The 15,478-nt window shown below is 37.5% G+C and overlaps 1 protein-coding gene across 1 annotated transcript in view; it reads right to left on the reverse strand.

Annotated features, from left to right (window-relative positions):
• Nucleotides 1-3,537: 3,537 nt before the first annotated feature.
• Nucleotides 3,538-15,478, reverse strand: part of PTPRK (protein tyrosine phosphatase receptor type K) — an 867,169-nt gene continuing 855,228 nt past the window's right edge. Inside the window, exons 30-32 of the mRNA XM_042781758.1 lie at nt 9,438-9,601; nt 8,498-8,633; nt 3,538-3,591 (exon numbers count right to left, since the gene is read on the reverse strand). Of these exons, the coding sequence (XP_042637692.1) occupies nt 3,538-3,591; nt 8,498-8,633; nt 9,438-9,601 (354 nt within the window). The remainder of the gene's footprint in view (nt 3,592-8,497; nt 8,634-9,437; nt 9,602-15,478) is intronic.

Genomic DNA, 15,478 nt, shown 5'->3' on the forward strand with positions numbered 1-15,478 from the left:
CCAACTACCAGTGATTCTTTGTTTCCAACCTTTTGTATTCTAATCACTAGTGATACTTAACACATCTGGATTGCATGTTCAGTCAATTTCAGACTGCAGATGGTGGTAAAAAATCTTCAATTTTCTCATCTTTAGCTTTGGTGGGTGGTGTGTGTATATTTGAATAATAGTATTAACTTGTCTTCCATGTGAATGTCATGCCATTCCTCTTCAATCTGTCATTCCCAGCATAACTGATCATATGATTATCTGATTCAAAATGGTCAAAACCAGTCCATGTCAGCTCACAAATGCCTAGGATATCGATCTTTATGCTTATGCTTCTTTATTTACACTATTTTCTCGGAAAGAGAAGATTTTAGGATGCATAGCTGTTGAAGTCTGACTTCCAAGCTTATTGCATGAATGCCTGGAACTCAAGAAATTCTCAGTAAGGTGAATACTGAAGGAGCACATCAGCACATCCTTGTGGAGGTAAATATGTCTTTACATCCATCAAAGACCTTTCCTTTCTCCAAAGACTAAATATTAGAACAAGTCTAGTTAACTCAGATCAGATAGCTAACACTTATTGTCAATTTTTGGTTAACACTCAAAATTCCCAGCTCAATGTGTCTCTGGCTCAAATACTTCTGACACTTCCTTACTGATAGTATGTAGGAAGGGGGTCCAGAAATTTTAACTTCATGATAGCCACTTAATGAATAACCTTATAGGGATAGGATGCCTTCAACTATGAAAAGCATGACTACTTTTCAAGTTATGCTAGAACATACTCTCAGAAGGGTAGAGCTAGGTGGGACATAAGCCACATATGGACTATAACAGAGAGCTCCGTGGGGCTATCATGTATAGCTTTCTGAATATTGGTTTTGAGAAAAATAGACTTAGGTACCATTCCTCACTCCAGTGTCTTCTGATGAACTGGCTTCTGTGGTGCTCAAATAAACCAAACTTGCCATTTTTGCTTCTTGTCAAAGAGAGAGAGGGGACTCTTCTGGTTCTTCGCTTGAATTTTGGAGGACCTCTGGATAGCAGAGCTGCATTTGTATTGATTTTTGTGTTGTGCATGCAAGCATGTGAGTGGAAAGGAAAACATGTCATACAGTAAAGCAGAATTCTCCATAGGATCAGCCCCATGTATATTAATGGGTAATCGAATCTTTGGTGACTTTGGGTGAATTTCTGTGGATTCTTTGTTAAATGCCTCCATATTTGCATGGAAATTAGTCTCCCTAGATAAAGTCCTGTTATCTGAATTTTTACCACAGAAAGCTATAAATGTTCTAATAATATAGATAGTAAATGTGAGCTGAAGGTGTCCATAATAGTAATACTTTATGGAGAAATCAATTAATGAAGAAATATAAAAATGAAGTGCCAAATTTTCTTTGTCAAAATAGGGAATTTAGTGGAAGAGTAAACTGCTAAGTCAGATTCAGATTGGAATCTGATGATAAATCATTGACTTTCTCATTAGCTTCAGTTTCTTCATCTATGAAACTGGATAGTAATTATTATTTGTAAGTTTGCTATTAAGGAAGAAGTAAGGAAATGTATATTATATAAAAGGACAATGGAATTTAAAGACAGAAGCTACAAAGGAAAAATAAATTGATGTCAATCCCTGACTTTCCCCTTCACTTCCCTGGATTTTATGGCATTCAATTTAGAGAGAAACATGATAGGAACTAGTGTTTGGATATATATATTTTTTCTTTTAATGGAATTTCTGTGGTCTACTTATATCAAGGAGTATACTGGAAAAAAAAAACAAAAAACAAAAAACAAAAAACACCCATTGCCATTGAGTCAATTCCGACGCACGCTGACCATACTATGCATTACAGAGTAGAACTGAGACCCAGAGGCTTTTCTTGACTGTAATCTTTATGGCAGCATATTGTTTGGCTGTTCTTCCATGGGACTGCTGGGTGGGTTCAAACAGCCAACATTTTGGTCAGCAGCTGAGTGAAAACCATCTGTGCCACCTCGTTCCTAGCAATGAATACAGAAACAGGCTATTTATTTGGGAGTTAAGCCTAGAAAATTAAGAGTGGAAAATAATGTGCAAACAATAATTGTTGTAATTATAAAAACTTTATTTCACTCCTACTTTAATTGAATCATTATAAGCACCATGTCATGTACTGGCAATCTAGAAAGAGGATACTGGAATGCTTTAGTCAGTAACAAACTGCAAGCTGATGATGTGGAGTTACAGCTACACAGAGCACGTGAATAAGACTACATTTAGAAGGTTCACTTGGGAATCCCGTGACAATGCACAAAACAGGAGTCTGGCATTGATTTATTCACACTTTCGATGGTCAGAACCCAAAGCTTGTGCATGTAAACATCAAAAGACACATTTTATCACCTTGACAGTCTACAGTTTGCTAAAACTTGACCCTGAAAGCATAAATGTTGCCATCTTATTTTCTTGACCAGTGCTTGGCCACAGGCTGAAAAGATTGATTCCTTTAAAATTTAAACAATGCTTAAAGGCCATGTTCGACATTGTGCAATTCAGTTATCAGCAAGGCCTCTGAATGTGTGCATTTCTGATATGTGATCACCAAACCATTATTTACCTAATGAAACTGTGAAAAACTAGACATTTTCAGCAAATGTTTTAATTTGGTCCTATACTGAAAGACCCAATTGCCAAGGTGTTTCACATAAATTCAATTCACAAGCATGTACACAAGAGAATCACTATAAAGAACATTGCTTCCTGGTTTATGAATAAAAAGTCTGTCCTCTACTTACACTAAAACATACAAAAAATAATCTACAAAAATCGTTTACAGTTGATTTTAGCTAAAGAAAAAGCTTTCTGGGGGAAAAAAATGATTGTGTGGTGGTAGTATTTTAACCATCAAAAAAAGGAATGCCAATAACCAATAAATATAATGTGCTTTCTCCATATAGACATATTTACACTTGAGTCTTTGGCTTATGTTTTTTTTTTCTAAAAAGAACTTTAAATGATCCAGCCATCATTGCACATTAAAAGAAAATAAGCCAGTTATATATATTTATATATTTATAGAGATCTGCTACAGTTGAAACATAAAAAAAATGAAATTGACTATGTATTTGCACAGCTTTTCTTTTCTTCTTCCTTTAAGAATTAGTATCTTTTATCTAAAAAAGGGAGAAAAATGTCACATAGGAAGCATTAATTCATGCAACAGGTGGTGGTTGCTTTAACCAGGAGAGAAAAGGCTGCGTATTCACTGTACAAACACTAATAAGTTCTCATTTAACCAGGTTTTTTTTTCTTTGAATCTGGTTCCTATTAAATATAACTTATGGGACACAAAATGTTGATGCTGTAATACAGTAATAGAAACTAATTCAGTCCTTTTTATTAAGATACACAACTTCATAAGAAAAATACTTTCACTTCTTGAATGTAAAAGTTACCACCCCCCACATTAAAATCTTTCTGCACAGGTGTAACAGGTCCAACTGCTGGCTCAAGTGACAGACAGGCTTCTGTTCAGATGCACTTGCAAAAGTCTCACCCAACTAAGAAGATTCCAGGTACTCCAAAGCTACATCATAGCAAAAACGGTACTGCTCCTGAAAGACGTGAACACAAAAGGGTTGAAAAAAGTTAAAAAAAAAAAGGAAGGCCAATGGTAAATAATAACCTTTAACTAAATACTCAACAATTTATTCAAGAAAATATCTGGGTGTACATAGTTTACAATTGAGAATAAGTGATTCTTATTTGAGAGAAAGAAATGAAGTAAAATGATATGCTATCTTTGACTATTTTTTTCTATCAAACTTGTTTTAAATCTCCAGAATTCTTATTTGATTATAATAGAAATACCTAATCATTATAAAAAAATTTGCCAGTATCGAAAAATACAAAGATTCAGGAAAAGTGTTTCTATATGTGAGTCTATCATCTGCAGCAACTGCTGTTAAAATCCTGCCTTATTTTGCTTCCATACTTTTTTTTATGCAAGGTTGAAATACAGTTATAATTATTTCAGAATAAATATGTTCACTTCAGAATATGATTTTGTATTTTGCATAACATTTTCAGTCTTTTTCCATGTTACTAAACATTTCTTTTAACATAATTTTAATGCCGCATAACAATCTGACTTATGAATTGTTTGAATGTCAGGTTGCCCTTTTATTTCTCTATTATAAATAATGCTACAATGAACATGTGCAAATATTGTCAACATTTTATTCGCTTAGGGTTTTAAAAAAGCCATTTTTATCTGCCCTTTCTCAATGTCAAGTTCATAATTTTATAAAGTTTTTGATTGATTCATCAGAGTTTTTAAGTAAAAATTTCAAGATGTTCTTAAATTTTCTCAGCCTTTTTATACCTGAATTTTTCTTTCTGCTGCATTTATAAATTTAGGACAATTTGGTTGGCAATAAAACTTTTGTGTTGTAATCAATCACCTTTGCTCTAAGTCTTTGTATGTGTAATTCCATTATAAAGAATTTATAAAATTCAGAGACTCTATTCCAGACTAGGATTTACAATACATAACATTAAATACTCTCTAACTCAGTCAAAGTGGTTAAATTTAAGCTGAATTGGAGAACAATTTAAAAGGCAGATTTTCAAAGAGAGCTTCCAGGTGTCTCCAGCAATAAACTAGTAATAAAACTTTCCAAGAGGTCTTTGTTAGTCCTACTCTAATTATCAAGTAGGTGTGATTTAAATTAGCCTACCACTGTGGCAAGTGCATCTGAAGAACCAAAAACTGTTTCAAACAGTTAAGTCTTTTCAGTTTGTCTCCAGCAATTTTGTTTACACTTTAAATTTTCTTAAGTAAACTTGTCAGCTCAACTCAACAGCACGCTGAACTAATCATTAACCTTCACTAAACACAAATTAGAGGGTGGTGTGTTTAGTCAGATTCATGGGACATAAATGTAAAGGAAAATAGTAGCTATTTTGAGAATTCTAGAATGGCAGAGTTTAACCTTTTTTTTTTTTTTTTTTCTTTTTTCAAATAAAGGTGAGGAACCAGGGTTAGATTTGGAGGTCATGAATTGAATTTTTTTTTTTTTTCTTTTCTTTTTTTTTATTAGGATTTGGGTGAAGATTTACAGAGTAAATTCACTTTTCATACAGCAGTTCACATATACTTTGTCTCATGTCATTGACCAAAATTTACAATGCAGCAGCTCCCCTCCCACTTCCTCCCCATAGTTACCTCCTCCCAGTGTCCATCCCTTCATACTCTTCTGCACCCTGAGCTATCTCCCTGTGCATAAGCAGCCCTTCCTTCTCCCATGATTGTTCTCTCCAGGGCGTGTGTCTACTTGAGGTAAATGTTTAACTCACATGCCTGTACTTTGTTTGGCTGGAAACCACAGTTGTGGGTTCAATTCCAGACCTGAAGGGCAGCTAGGGGCCATAGTCTCAGTGGTTACACCAGGCTCCATTGGACCAGCAAACCTGGTCCCCACCTTCTTTTTTTTTTTGCCTCCAAATGATTTTGAGTTTTGTACCACATTGTTCTCCCTCTTTATGCAGGAATGAATTGAATTTTGAGGGTAGACAGTGGCCCCACTGATAGCTTTAGAAGGCTTCATCTGAGAGGTAGAGGCAAAATTTACAAAGGAATCTTAAAACAGCCAAGAGCTTAAAACCACTACCACTACCTATTCAATCTCTAAGATAAACCTGTGAGTCCTTCCTTTAAAATCCCTCAAATTCATTCCCTTTCTCCATTTCCACTGACAGCACCCCAGTGGAAACCAAGACCATCCTGTTCAGATACTGCAATATACTCCCAGGAGGACGGCATGGCATAGGAGGGAGTTGAGGTGATTGGAGAAGAGGTAGACTTCTACTACCACTCATGAAAGTGAAACAGCATAAAGCTAACTTCAAATTTTACCTCAGGAAGCACTGCACCTCTGGGTGAGCAATCCATGAGCAGGAAGTGGTGAAAATGCTTTAAAGGTTTCCTGAATTGCTCATTTTAGTTATCTGATCATCTTCATAAATGTAGGGCAAGCAACAATGATGCCTTGGTTTTTCTGGCTTGCTTTTCTGTGAGTCTATAACCACACAGCTGCTCCAGACCTGATCCCACCACATATGTGTTTTCAACCCACAGAAATAGCTCTCTTTAGAAGTAAAATGTGTGAGAGGTTTGATTTTCTTTCTTATTCTGCATACAGCATCCCCACCCCAGGAACTCATGCATACTCTAGGTTATTATCTCTCATTTTATAAACATGCACAGGGGCCATGTTCTCATTTTATGAGCCCTGAACAAGTCAAGAATCATATGAATTGTGTGGTCTGGAGTCTGGAGAACTTTAGAAAGCATTATGTAAATATGTAGGGGTTCCCTGCCATATCCTACAAAATTATCATGAAGAACGTTCAAAGTATCAATTAGTAAATGTCACTAGCAGAGCGAGCAAAGTGTTGCATCCCACGTACTAGAGGTATCATGATGACAGAAAAAGAAAGAAAGAAGGTATAGTTGGTAATACAATTTATATATAATTTACACAAAATTAATGAAACCCAAAACCATTTCCAATATGAATGAACACATCCTTTTTACCTCCCTTTACTGGAGAGGCAGCTGTCTGATAAAGACATTATTTACCCAGTGACCAGGCAAGCAAACCTGATCTAACAAGCAGGTTGACAGGCTCTGTGCTTTCACCATGTGAGGACCAAGCCCTCTCCTTGACAGCAGTATTCATTGTTGTTCTTTGTTGTGTTGTTAGGTGCAATCAAGTCAATTTTCTACTCATAGTGACCCAGAGTGACAGAGTAGAACTGCCCCATAGGGTTTGCCAGCCTGTAATCTTTATAAGCGCAGATTACCAGGTGTTTTCTCTGGCAGAGCAGCTGGGTTGGATTTCAACTGGTTGAACCTTTTGGTTAGCAGTCGAGCTGCTTGACCAGTGTACAATCAGGGCTCATGAGGGTTGGCTAAAATAAAGCTGGCATTGATTGCCTAGGGCAGGTATCTGCCTAGACTTATTTCCTCTGTATCAGTCATTTAGCAACTTAACTTAACCAAACGTTTCCTTGATAGTGGGTTGTAAGAGGACACAGTAGTAAATCAAATCACTATTCTTATTCCAGAAAGGCAGGGTCTTTTAGATGTAGCATCTTAACATTAGAAGCCGCACAAACATAGGTGCTGTCCCTACAAATTCCCTGCTCTGACTCAGGAAAAAGACTATTTAAAAAGGTGTGCCTCCAGAAGTGCCACATACATGAATTTTGCCAATTATGATGAAGCTTTGAAATTTCTAATCATGCATACTGTCCCCTCTTCATTATCCCTTACTCGTGACTCCTTATTCAGGAATTTCTACTCACTAAATATATCCCATGGCACTTTCAGTCTTTCATAGATATGCACATGTGCACAACAGAAAAATATTTCCAGCTGAGGTCAAACAAGGCTGGCTCAGTATTTGCTAACTTAGTATCTGCAGGGACTTTATTGAATATAACTACCAAAAATAATGGGACTCAACTGTACTTGATTCTGGTTTCTTATCTATTGTAAAGGAGCTCTGGTGGCATAATGCCTAAGGCATTTGACTGCTAACCAGAAGGTTGGTGGTTCAAACCCACCAGCCACCCTGTGGAAGGAAGACTGGGCAATCTACTTCCGTAAAGATTTACTGCCTCGAAACTCAAAGGGGGTGTCGCTATGCGATTCAGCCCCCTTTACCTCCCAAAGCATCCACATAAAGGATCAAATACTCAAATAAATTATTAAATATTTTAATTATTGACTATATATTTTCCTTTTCCAACCAAAATCTAAAAACTTCCAGACGCCAGTTCAGAAATTTATAATTCGATCACAAAATGAAGGATTATAGATAAATTCCAGGTATCTTAAAAAATATCAGGTTTCTATTAATACAACCTATGAGTGTATCCCTCAGATCAGTGTTAACAATGATTTTATTTAACATGTGCTGAGAAATAAAAATAAACCAGAATAAAAGATAGCAGGATCTGTTCTTATTATAGATAGAGCCATTCACCAAAGGTTATTGCCACAAATATTGCTGGCACAGTGGTTAAAGCACTGGGCTCCTCACCAAAAAGGTAGCAAAAACTCACCAAGTGCTCAGTGGGACAAATATGAGGCAGTCTGTTTCTGTAAAGATTTACAGCCTTGGAAACCCAATGGGGCAACTCTACTCTGTCCTATATGGTCACTCTGTGTCAGAATCAACTTGATAGCATTGGGTTTTGGTAATAGAAAAAAAAAATCTATAAATTTCCCAAATTAAATGACAATAATTTTCTTTGTCATTAGCAGTTGTATGTGATTAAAAGTTTAGGTGGGTAGAAAGAGATACTCAGCAATCCCCCAGTGAAGTGAGAAAGTCTCCACAAAGATTCATTTACACACCAGATTCCCCATGTGTGACATCGAATCAACAAGGAAGTATATTACAAAGTAATCTATAAGATCCCTTCAAAGTCTAAGGTTCTGTGACTCACCGGGGCTTCCACCATGTTTGGCTTGCTGTTCCTTAGTGTCTTTACTGCATGGAAAACATCGACAACATTTTGTCGTTTCACCATTTCAACAACAATGCCTATAGCACAGAACATGCCACTTCGCCCACCACCATTTCTGAAAACAAAGAAAGCAAAGGCATTCAGAGAGCAGCATTTGATGACTGTAGGCCTCATCACCATATATTTAGGAAAAGAAAATATTCTCTCTTTTTTTTTTCTCACCATTTGCCTCCTAATTGTGCTACATGTATGTGCATAACGGAGCCCCGGTGTCATAGTGGTTAAAGTACTCAGCTGCTAACTGAAAGGCTGGCCGTTTGAACCTACCAGCTGCTCCACAGGAGAAAGATGAGGCAGTCTGCTTACATAAAGTTTTACAGCCTTGGAAACCTTGTGTTTCCTGCAGGGTCACTATGAGTCAAAATTTACTCAATGGCATTGGCTTTGAGTGGGTATGTGCATGGATGTATACAGGTAGAGGACAGGACCTAACTTCATCCTGGCAGGTTACACACAGGAATAACCTACCTGGATACCTGGAGATTTCACAGTATCTGTAAAATGTGGATCATAAAAGTGGTTTGGAGGAGTGTTCAAAATAGTTTAAATCATGTCACAATTATATAATAATCTATTTTTAAAAAATTAAAAAAATTAAAATTAGTTACTAGAATCACGAGATAAAACAATTTTGAAATAACTGTGGAGGTCTATAAGATGTGAGAGTGTCACAGATAGTGTCAGATTATCCGATAAGCAAGTAATCAAGGGCTTACTTATTAATCTGTACTGAACATTTCAAGTTTCTTTACATCAAAGACCCTACTCCCAGATATTCTTTATCACACAAAAAATGTGAAGGTATTAGGGGAATGAACACCAAGGCTACCTGAATGTCCAGGCCGAGATTCATACTCACAGGCAGTGGATGATTGTCCGGCCTTCTCCTTCCTCACACTCCTCCTGCCATTTTTCCACCTGAAGTATCAGTTTCAAGAAGGACCGCTTAGAGCCAGGCACTTCTCGATGAGAAGCCCATCCTAAATACTGAAACTGCTGCACCATCAGATAACCTTCCTGGGGCTGCAGAGGGAGAAAACATTTGTATAGAAATAAGTCAGGACGATAATTTCTAACCAAAAAATAAATTGTGCATCTCAGTTTATACCAGAATGGAAGGGACATTTACATTGGAGTAAGCCGACATGCCAGTATGGAAACACGTTAAGTTACAAAAGCAAGAGACATGAGTTATTCTTTGTACCTGCCACTTACTTGCACCCCATATTCAATGACCAACTGCCATGATTATACTTTCTAAGTAACTTCCAAATCCACCTCTGCCTATTAATCTCCACTGCCACCACTGAACTCTAAGTCCCAATCATCTTTCACATGAGTTATGATGTTACCTCCTATTTGATTTCCTTGAATATGCTCTCATCTCCTTCTAATCCATTCTTACTGCAATCATCATAATTATTTTGAAAGGTAAATATGATTGTTTCATACCCTTGCTTTCATGGCTTCTAAATGACCCAAGCATAACATCCAAATCCCTGCCACGGCTTACAAATTCTTATATGACCTGGCCCTGCCTCCATCCCGAACTTTCCCTTCACTGTATATAGTATTCATGTTCTACACACATTGTTGTTTCTGTTATGGGCCACCAAGTGGGCTCTGACTCACAGAGACCCTATGTGCAACACAATGAGATACTGCCTGCTCCTGCGCCATCCTCAAAATCTTTGCTATGCTTGAGCCCATCACTGCAGCACTATGTCCCCTTTTTGGCTGACCAAACATGACCAAAGTTCATAAGACGAAGTCTGGCCATTCTCACTTTTAAGGGGAATTCTGGCAATACTTCATCTAAGACAGATTAGTTCATTCTTCTGCAGTCATCCTTATTCATTGTCTAGCTTTCACATGGATATGAGGCTATTGAAAATACTAAGGCTTGGGTCAGGCACACCTTAGTCTTCAAAGTGGCATCTTTACTCTTTAAGATATTAAAGAGATCTTTTGTACCAGCTGTGTCCAGTGCAATATGTTCTCTGCTTTCTTGACTGCTGCTTCCGTGAGTGTTGATGGTGGATTGAAATAAAATGAAATCCCTGAAAACTTCAATCTTTTCTCCATTTATTATTATGTTGCTTATTGGTCCAGTTGTGAGGGTTTGTTTTATGTTGAGGTAGAATCCATACTGAAGGCTGTAGTCTTCGATCTTGATTGTAAGTGCTTCAGGTCTTCTTCACTTTCAGCAAGAAAGATTGTGTCATCTGCATATTGCAGGTTGTTAATGAGTCATCCTCCAATCCTGATGCTGTATTCTTTTGCATATAGTCCAGCCTCCCGGATTATCTGCTCAGCATACATATAGATTAAGTATGGTGAAAAGATACAACCAAGATGCACATCTTTCCTGATTTAAACCATGAAGTTTTGTTTGAAATACTGCCTCTTGGTCTATGTACAGGTTCCTCATAAGCACAATTAAGTTCTGAATTCCCATTCTTTGCAATGTTATCTGTATTTTGTTATGATCCACACAGCTGAATGCCTTTGCATAGTCAATAAAACACAGGTAAACACCTTTCAGGTATTCTTTGCTTTCAACCATGATTTGCCCATTTACATGCCTTCTTCTGAATCTGCCTTGAATTTCTGGCAGCTGCCTGTCAATATACTGCTGCAACTATTTTTTAATTACCTTCAGCAAAATTTTATTTGTGATATTAATGTTTGATAATTTCCATATTCTGTTGGATCACCTTTCTTTGGATTGGGCACAAATATATGTATCTATTCCAGTTGGCTGGCCAAGTACACTCGTCTGTTAGTTTGTTGTACTGTGGTGGCCTGTGTGTTGGTGTGATGCTGGAAGCTATACCACTGGAACATCAAACACCAGCAGTGTCACTCCTGGTGGGCAGGTTTCAGTGGAACTTCCAGACTAAGAAACACTAGGAAGAAGAATGGGGTTGGGCCATCCACTTCTGGAAAAACTGACCACTGGAAACCTTAGGAGTAACAGACACATTGGCTTAAAAAAAATGTGGTAAAAATATACATACAACAAAATTTGCCATATTTATAATTTTAAATGCACAATGACATTAATTACATACACCATTCTGTGTAACCATCACCACTATTTCCAAAAGGTTTTTGTCACCCTGAAAGAAAATTCAGTACCCCTTAAGCATTAACTTCATTCCTTCCACTCCCAGCACGTGTTAAGTACTAATAAACTTTTGTCTCTATGCATTTGCCTATTCTGGACATTTCATGTAAGTGAGATCATACAGTATTTGTCCATTTGTGGCTAATTTCACTTAGCATAATGTTTGCAATTTCCATCTATGCCACAGCATGTATCAGAACAACCGTACACTTTCTGGCTAAATAATACTCAATTGTATGTACACACTACATTTCTTTAGCCATTCATCTTTTGAGGGACAACAGTTGTTTCCACGTTTTAGTTATTATAAATAATGCTGCAATGAATAATTTTGTACATTTATCGTTTGAGTCTTTTTTTTTTTCAAGTCTTTTGTGTATACAATATAGGAATGGAATTATAAGTCTTATGGTAATTTTATGTTTAACTTCTTGAGGAAACATCCAACACTTTTCAACAGTGGCTGTAACCAGCACCGCTTTACATTTCCACCAGCAATGAATGAGGGTTCCAATTTCTCCTCACCCTTGCCAACACTTATTATTTTGCATTTTTCTGATAATAGCCATCCTAGTTGGTGTGAAATGGCATCTCACTGAGGATATTATTTGTATTTCATTAATGACTAATGATGCTGACCATCATTCATGTGCTTATCGATCATTTGTATGTCTTCTTTGGTGAAATTTCTATTCAAGTCTTCTGCTTACTTCTAATTTCATTGTAAAAAAAAAAAAAATTGCCTTGTCTTTTTGTTGTTGAGTTGTGGGTCGTCTTTATATTTTCTGAATATTAAACCCTTATTAGATATATGGTTCCTCCAAATTTTTTCCCAATCTATAGTTTGTCTACTTTTTTTTAATCCAAAGTCCTTTGATACATATTTTCTAAAAAAATTTAAAAGAAGTACAATTTATCTATTTATTGTTTTCTATTTTTGCTTGTTCTTTTGATGTCGTATCTAAGAAACCATTGCAAAAAAGAAGTTTTGAGTGCTACTGCCTATGCTTTCTTCTATGACTTTTTAGTTCTTATATTTTATATCACTGACCCATTCTCAGTTAATTGTCATGTATGGTGTGAGGTATGGCCCCTTCTTAGCATTGACCCATTCTAACATGCTGTGGTAGTTAAAGTTATGTGTCAACTTGGTTGGGTCTGGTTTTGAGTGACTGGGCAGCTGGATGCAGTTATTGCCTCTGCTGAGACTGGTTATCAACTCTGTGGTGGAATCTACTGTGAGCACGTGAGTAGCTGCCTTAGGGATGTGATCTGCTCCAGTATATAAGCAGCAGCTTTAAGAAAGGTCTTGAAAGCTTCTTGGCACATCTGGATCCTGCATTTGACTGAGTCATCAGTGAGTGACCTGCCACGTTGTCTGCCAAGCTTGGGGCTGTTTTGGGACATGAACTAGCGGCCTGCCGTGTTGCTTGATACTCTTTATACTGTGCCATTTTACTTGTCGACCTTGGGCTTGTAAGCCTCAGCAACAAGCAGCTGCTTAAGAGATGTAGCCAGCTTCAGTGGGCCCAGAGCAGCAGGCAGAGCTGAAGCCCAAAGTTAAAGGGTCTTCACCAAGTCCCTAGAGCTAGCACTTTGAACTCAGACTTCTAGCCTCCAAAATGCTAAGAGAATAAATCCCTGTTTGTTCAAGTCGTTCACTTGGGTATGTCTGGTATATCAGCACTAGAAAGCCAAAACACATGTTCAGTCTTTCAATCCATGAAGATGGGATGTCTTTCCAGTTATTTAGAACTTCTTAATTTCTTTCAGCAATGCTTTATAGTTTCCAATGTATAAGTCTTTCATCTCTCTGGTTAAATTTATTCTTAGGTATTTCTTCTTTTGGATGATGTTGTTGTTGTTAGGTGCTGTTGAGTCATCTCTGACTCACAGCGACCCTATGTATAGCAGCATGAAACATTGCCCAGTCCTGTGCCAGCCCCACGACCCTTTCTATATTTTAGCCCATTTTGTAGCCGCTGTGTCAATCCATCTTGTTGAAGGCCTTCCCCTTTACCAAATACGACATCCTTTCCCAGGGAATGGTCCCTTCTGACAACATGACCAAAATAGGTGAGATGAAGTCTGGTCATGCTCACTTCCAAGGAGCATTCCAGCTGCACTTCTTCTAAGGCAGATTTGTTAGTTCTTTTAGCAGTCCATAGTACTTTCAGCATTCTTCGACAACATCACAACTCAAAAGCATCGACTCTTCTTCAGTCTTCCTTATTCATTGTCTAGCTCTCACATGCAGATGAGGTGATTGAAAAGATCATAGCTTGTGTCAGGCTTACCTTAGTCTTCAAGAGTTATCTTTGCTCTTCATCACTTGAAAGAGGTTTTTTGCAGCAGATTTGCCCAATGCAATACTTCATCTGATGTCCTGATTGCTGCTTCCATTGGTGTTGATTGTAGAACCAAGTAATATGAAGTTTTTGACAACTTCAATCTTTTCTCCATTTATTGTGATGCTGCTTATTGGTCCAATTGTGAGGATTTTTGTTTTCTTTATATTGAGGTATAATCCATTGAGACTGTAGTCTTCGATCAATATTGTAAATGGAATTATTTATTAATTTCCTTTTCAGATTGTTCATTGTTGGCACATAAAAAACTTGTATGTGTGTGTCTGTGTGTGTGTTGATCTTTTGCCCTGCACCTTTGCTGAATTCATTTAGTAGCTCTACTAGCTTTCTTATGAATACACTGGGATTTTCTACATACAGGATCATGTTACTTGTGAACAGAAAATAGTTTAGTTCTTCCTTTCTGATTCTGATGCCTTTTTTTTTTTTTTTTCTTTTCTAGGTGCTGTGGCTAGATTGGGAGCTCTGGTGGTGTAGTGCCTAAGGCACTTGACTGCTAACCAGAAGGCTGGTGGTTCAAATCCACCAGCCACTCCTCGAAGGAAGGTTGGGCAATCTACTTCCATAGTGATACTGCCTTGGAAACCCAAGGAGGGGTCGCTATGAGTTCGATACGACTCTACAGCATTAACAACAGCAGCAACATGGCTAGATCTTCTGGTATAATACTGAATAGCAGTGGTAAAAGCAGGCATCCTTGTCTTGTTCATGATCTTAGAGGGAAAGCAGTCAGTCTTTCCCTATAGAGTATGATATACAGTGTTAAGTTTTTCATAATGCCTTTTTTCATATGAATGAGATCTGGTGATGCAAGTGGTAAAGCATTTGGCTACTAACCAGAACGTTGGTGGTTCAAACCCACCAGCTGCTTTGCAGGAGGAAGAAGAGGTAATCTTCCATAAAGATGTACAGCCCTATAAATCCTATGGGGGTTGATGTCAGTCAGAATGGACTTGATAGCAGCAGGTTTTGATTTAGTTTGTTATGCTGAAGAACTGCCCTTCTAGTCTTAGTTTGCCTTTTTGTTTTTATTATGAAAGGGGGTCTGATTTTGTCAAATGTCTTTATTGATTAAAATGATCACATATATATTTTTTTCTTTAGTTCTATGAATGTGGTATATATTATTGATTGATCTTCGCATGTTGAACCACCCTTGCATTCCTGGGATAAATTCCACTTAGGAGGTATAATGCTTGTAATATGTTTCTGGATTTAATTTGCCATTATCTTGTTAAGGAGCTCTCTGGTAGCACAGTGCCTGAGGCACTTGACTGCAAACCAGAAGGCTGGCAGTTCAAACCCACCAGCCACTCCTCAGAAGGAAGGTTGGGCAATCTACTTCTGTAGTGATACTGCCTCAGAAACCCAAGGAGGGGGTGCTATGAGTCGGGGCTGACT

Source organism: Orycteropus afer, unplaced genomic scaffold, assembly GCF_000298275.1.
Source record: "Orycteropus afer afer isolate SDZICR_OR568_19922 unplaced genomic scaffold, OryAfe1.0 scaffold00167, whole genome shotgun sequence".
In the NCBI taxonomy this organism is placed as follows: domain Eukaryota; kingdom Metazoa; phylum Chordata; class Mammalia; order Tubulidentata; family Orycteropodidae; genus Orycteropus; species Orycteropus afer.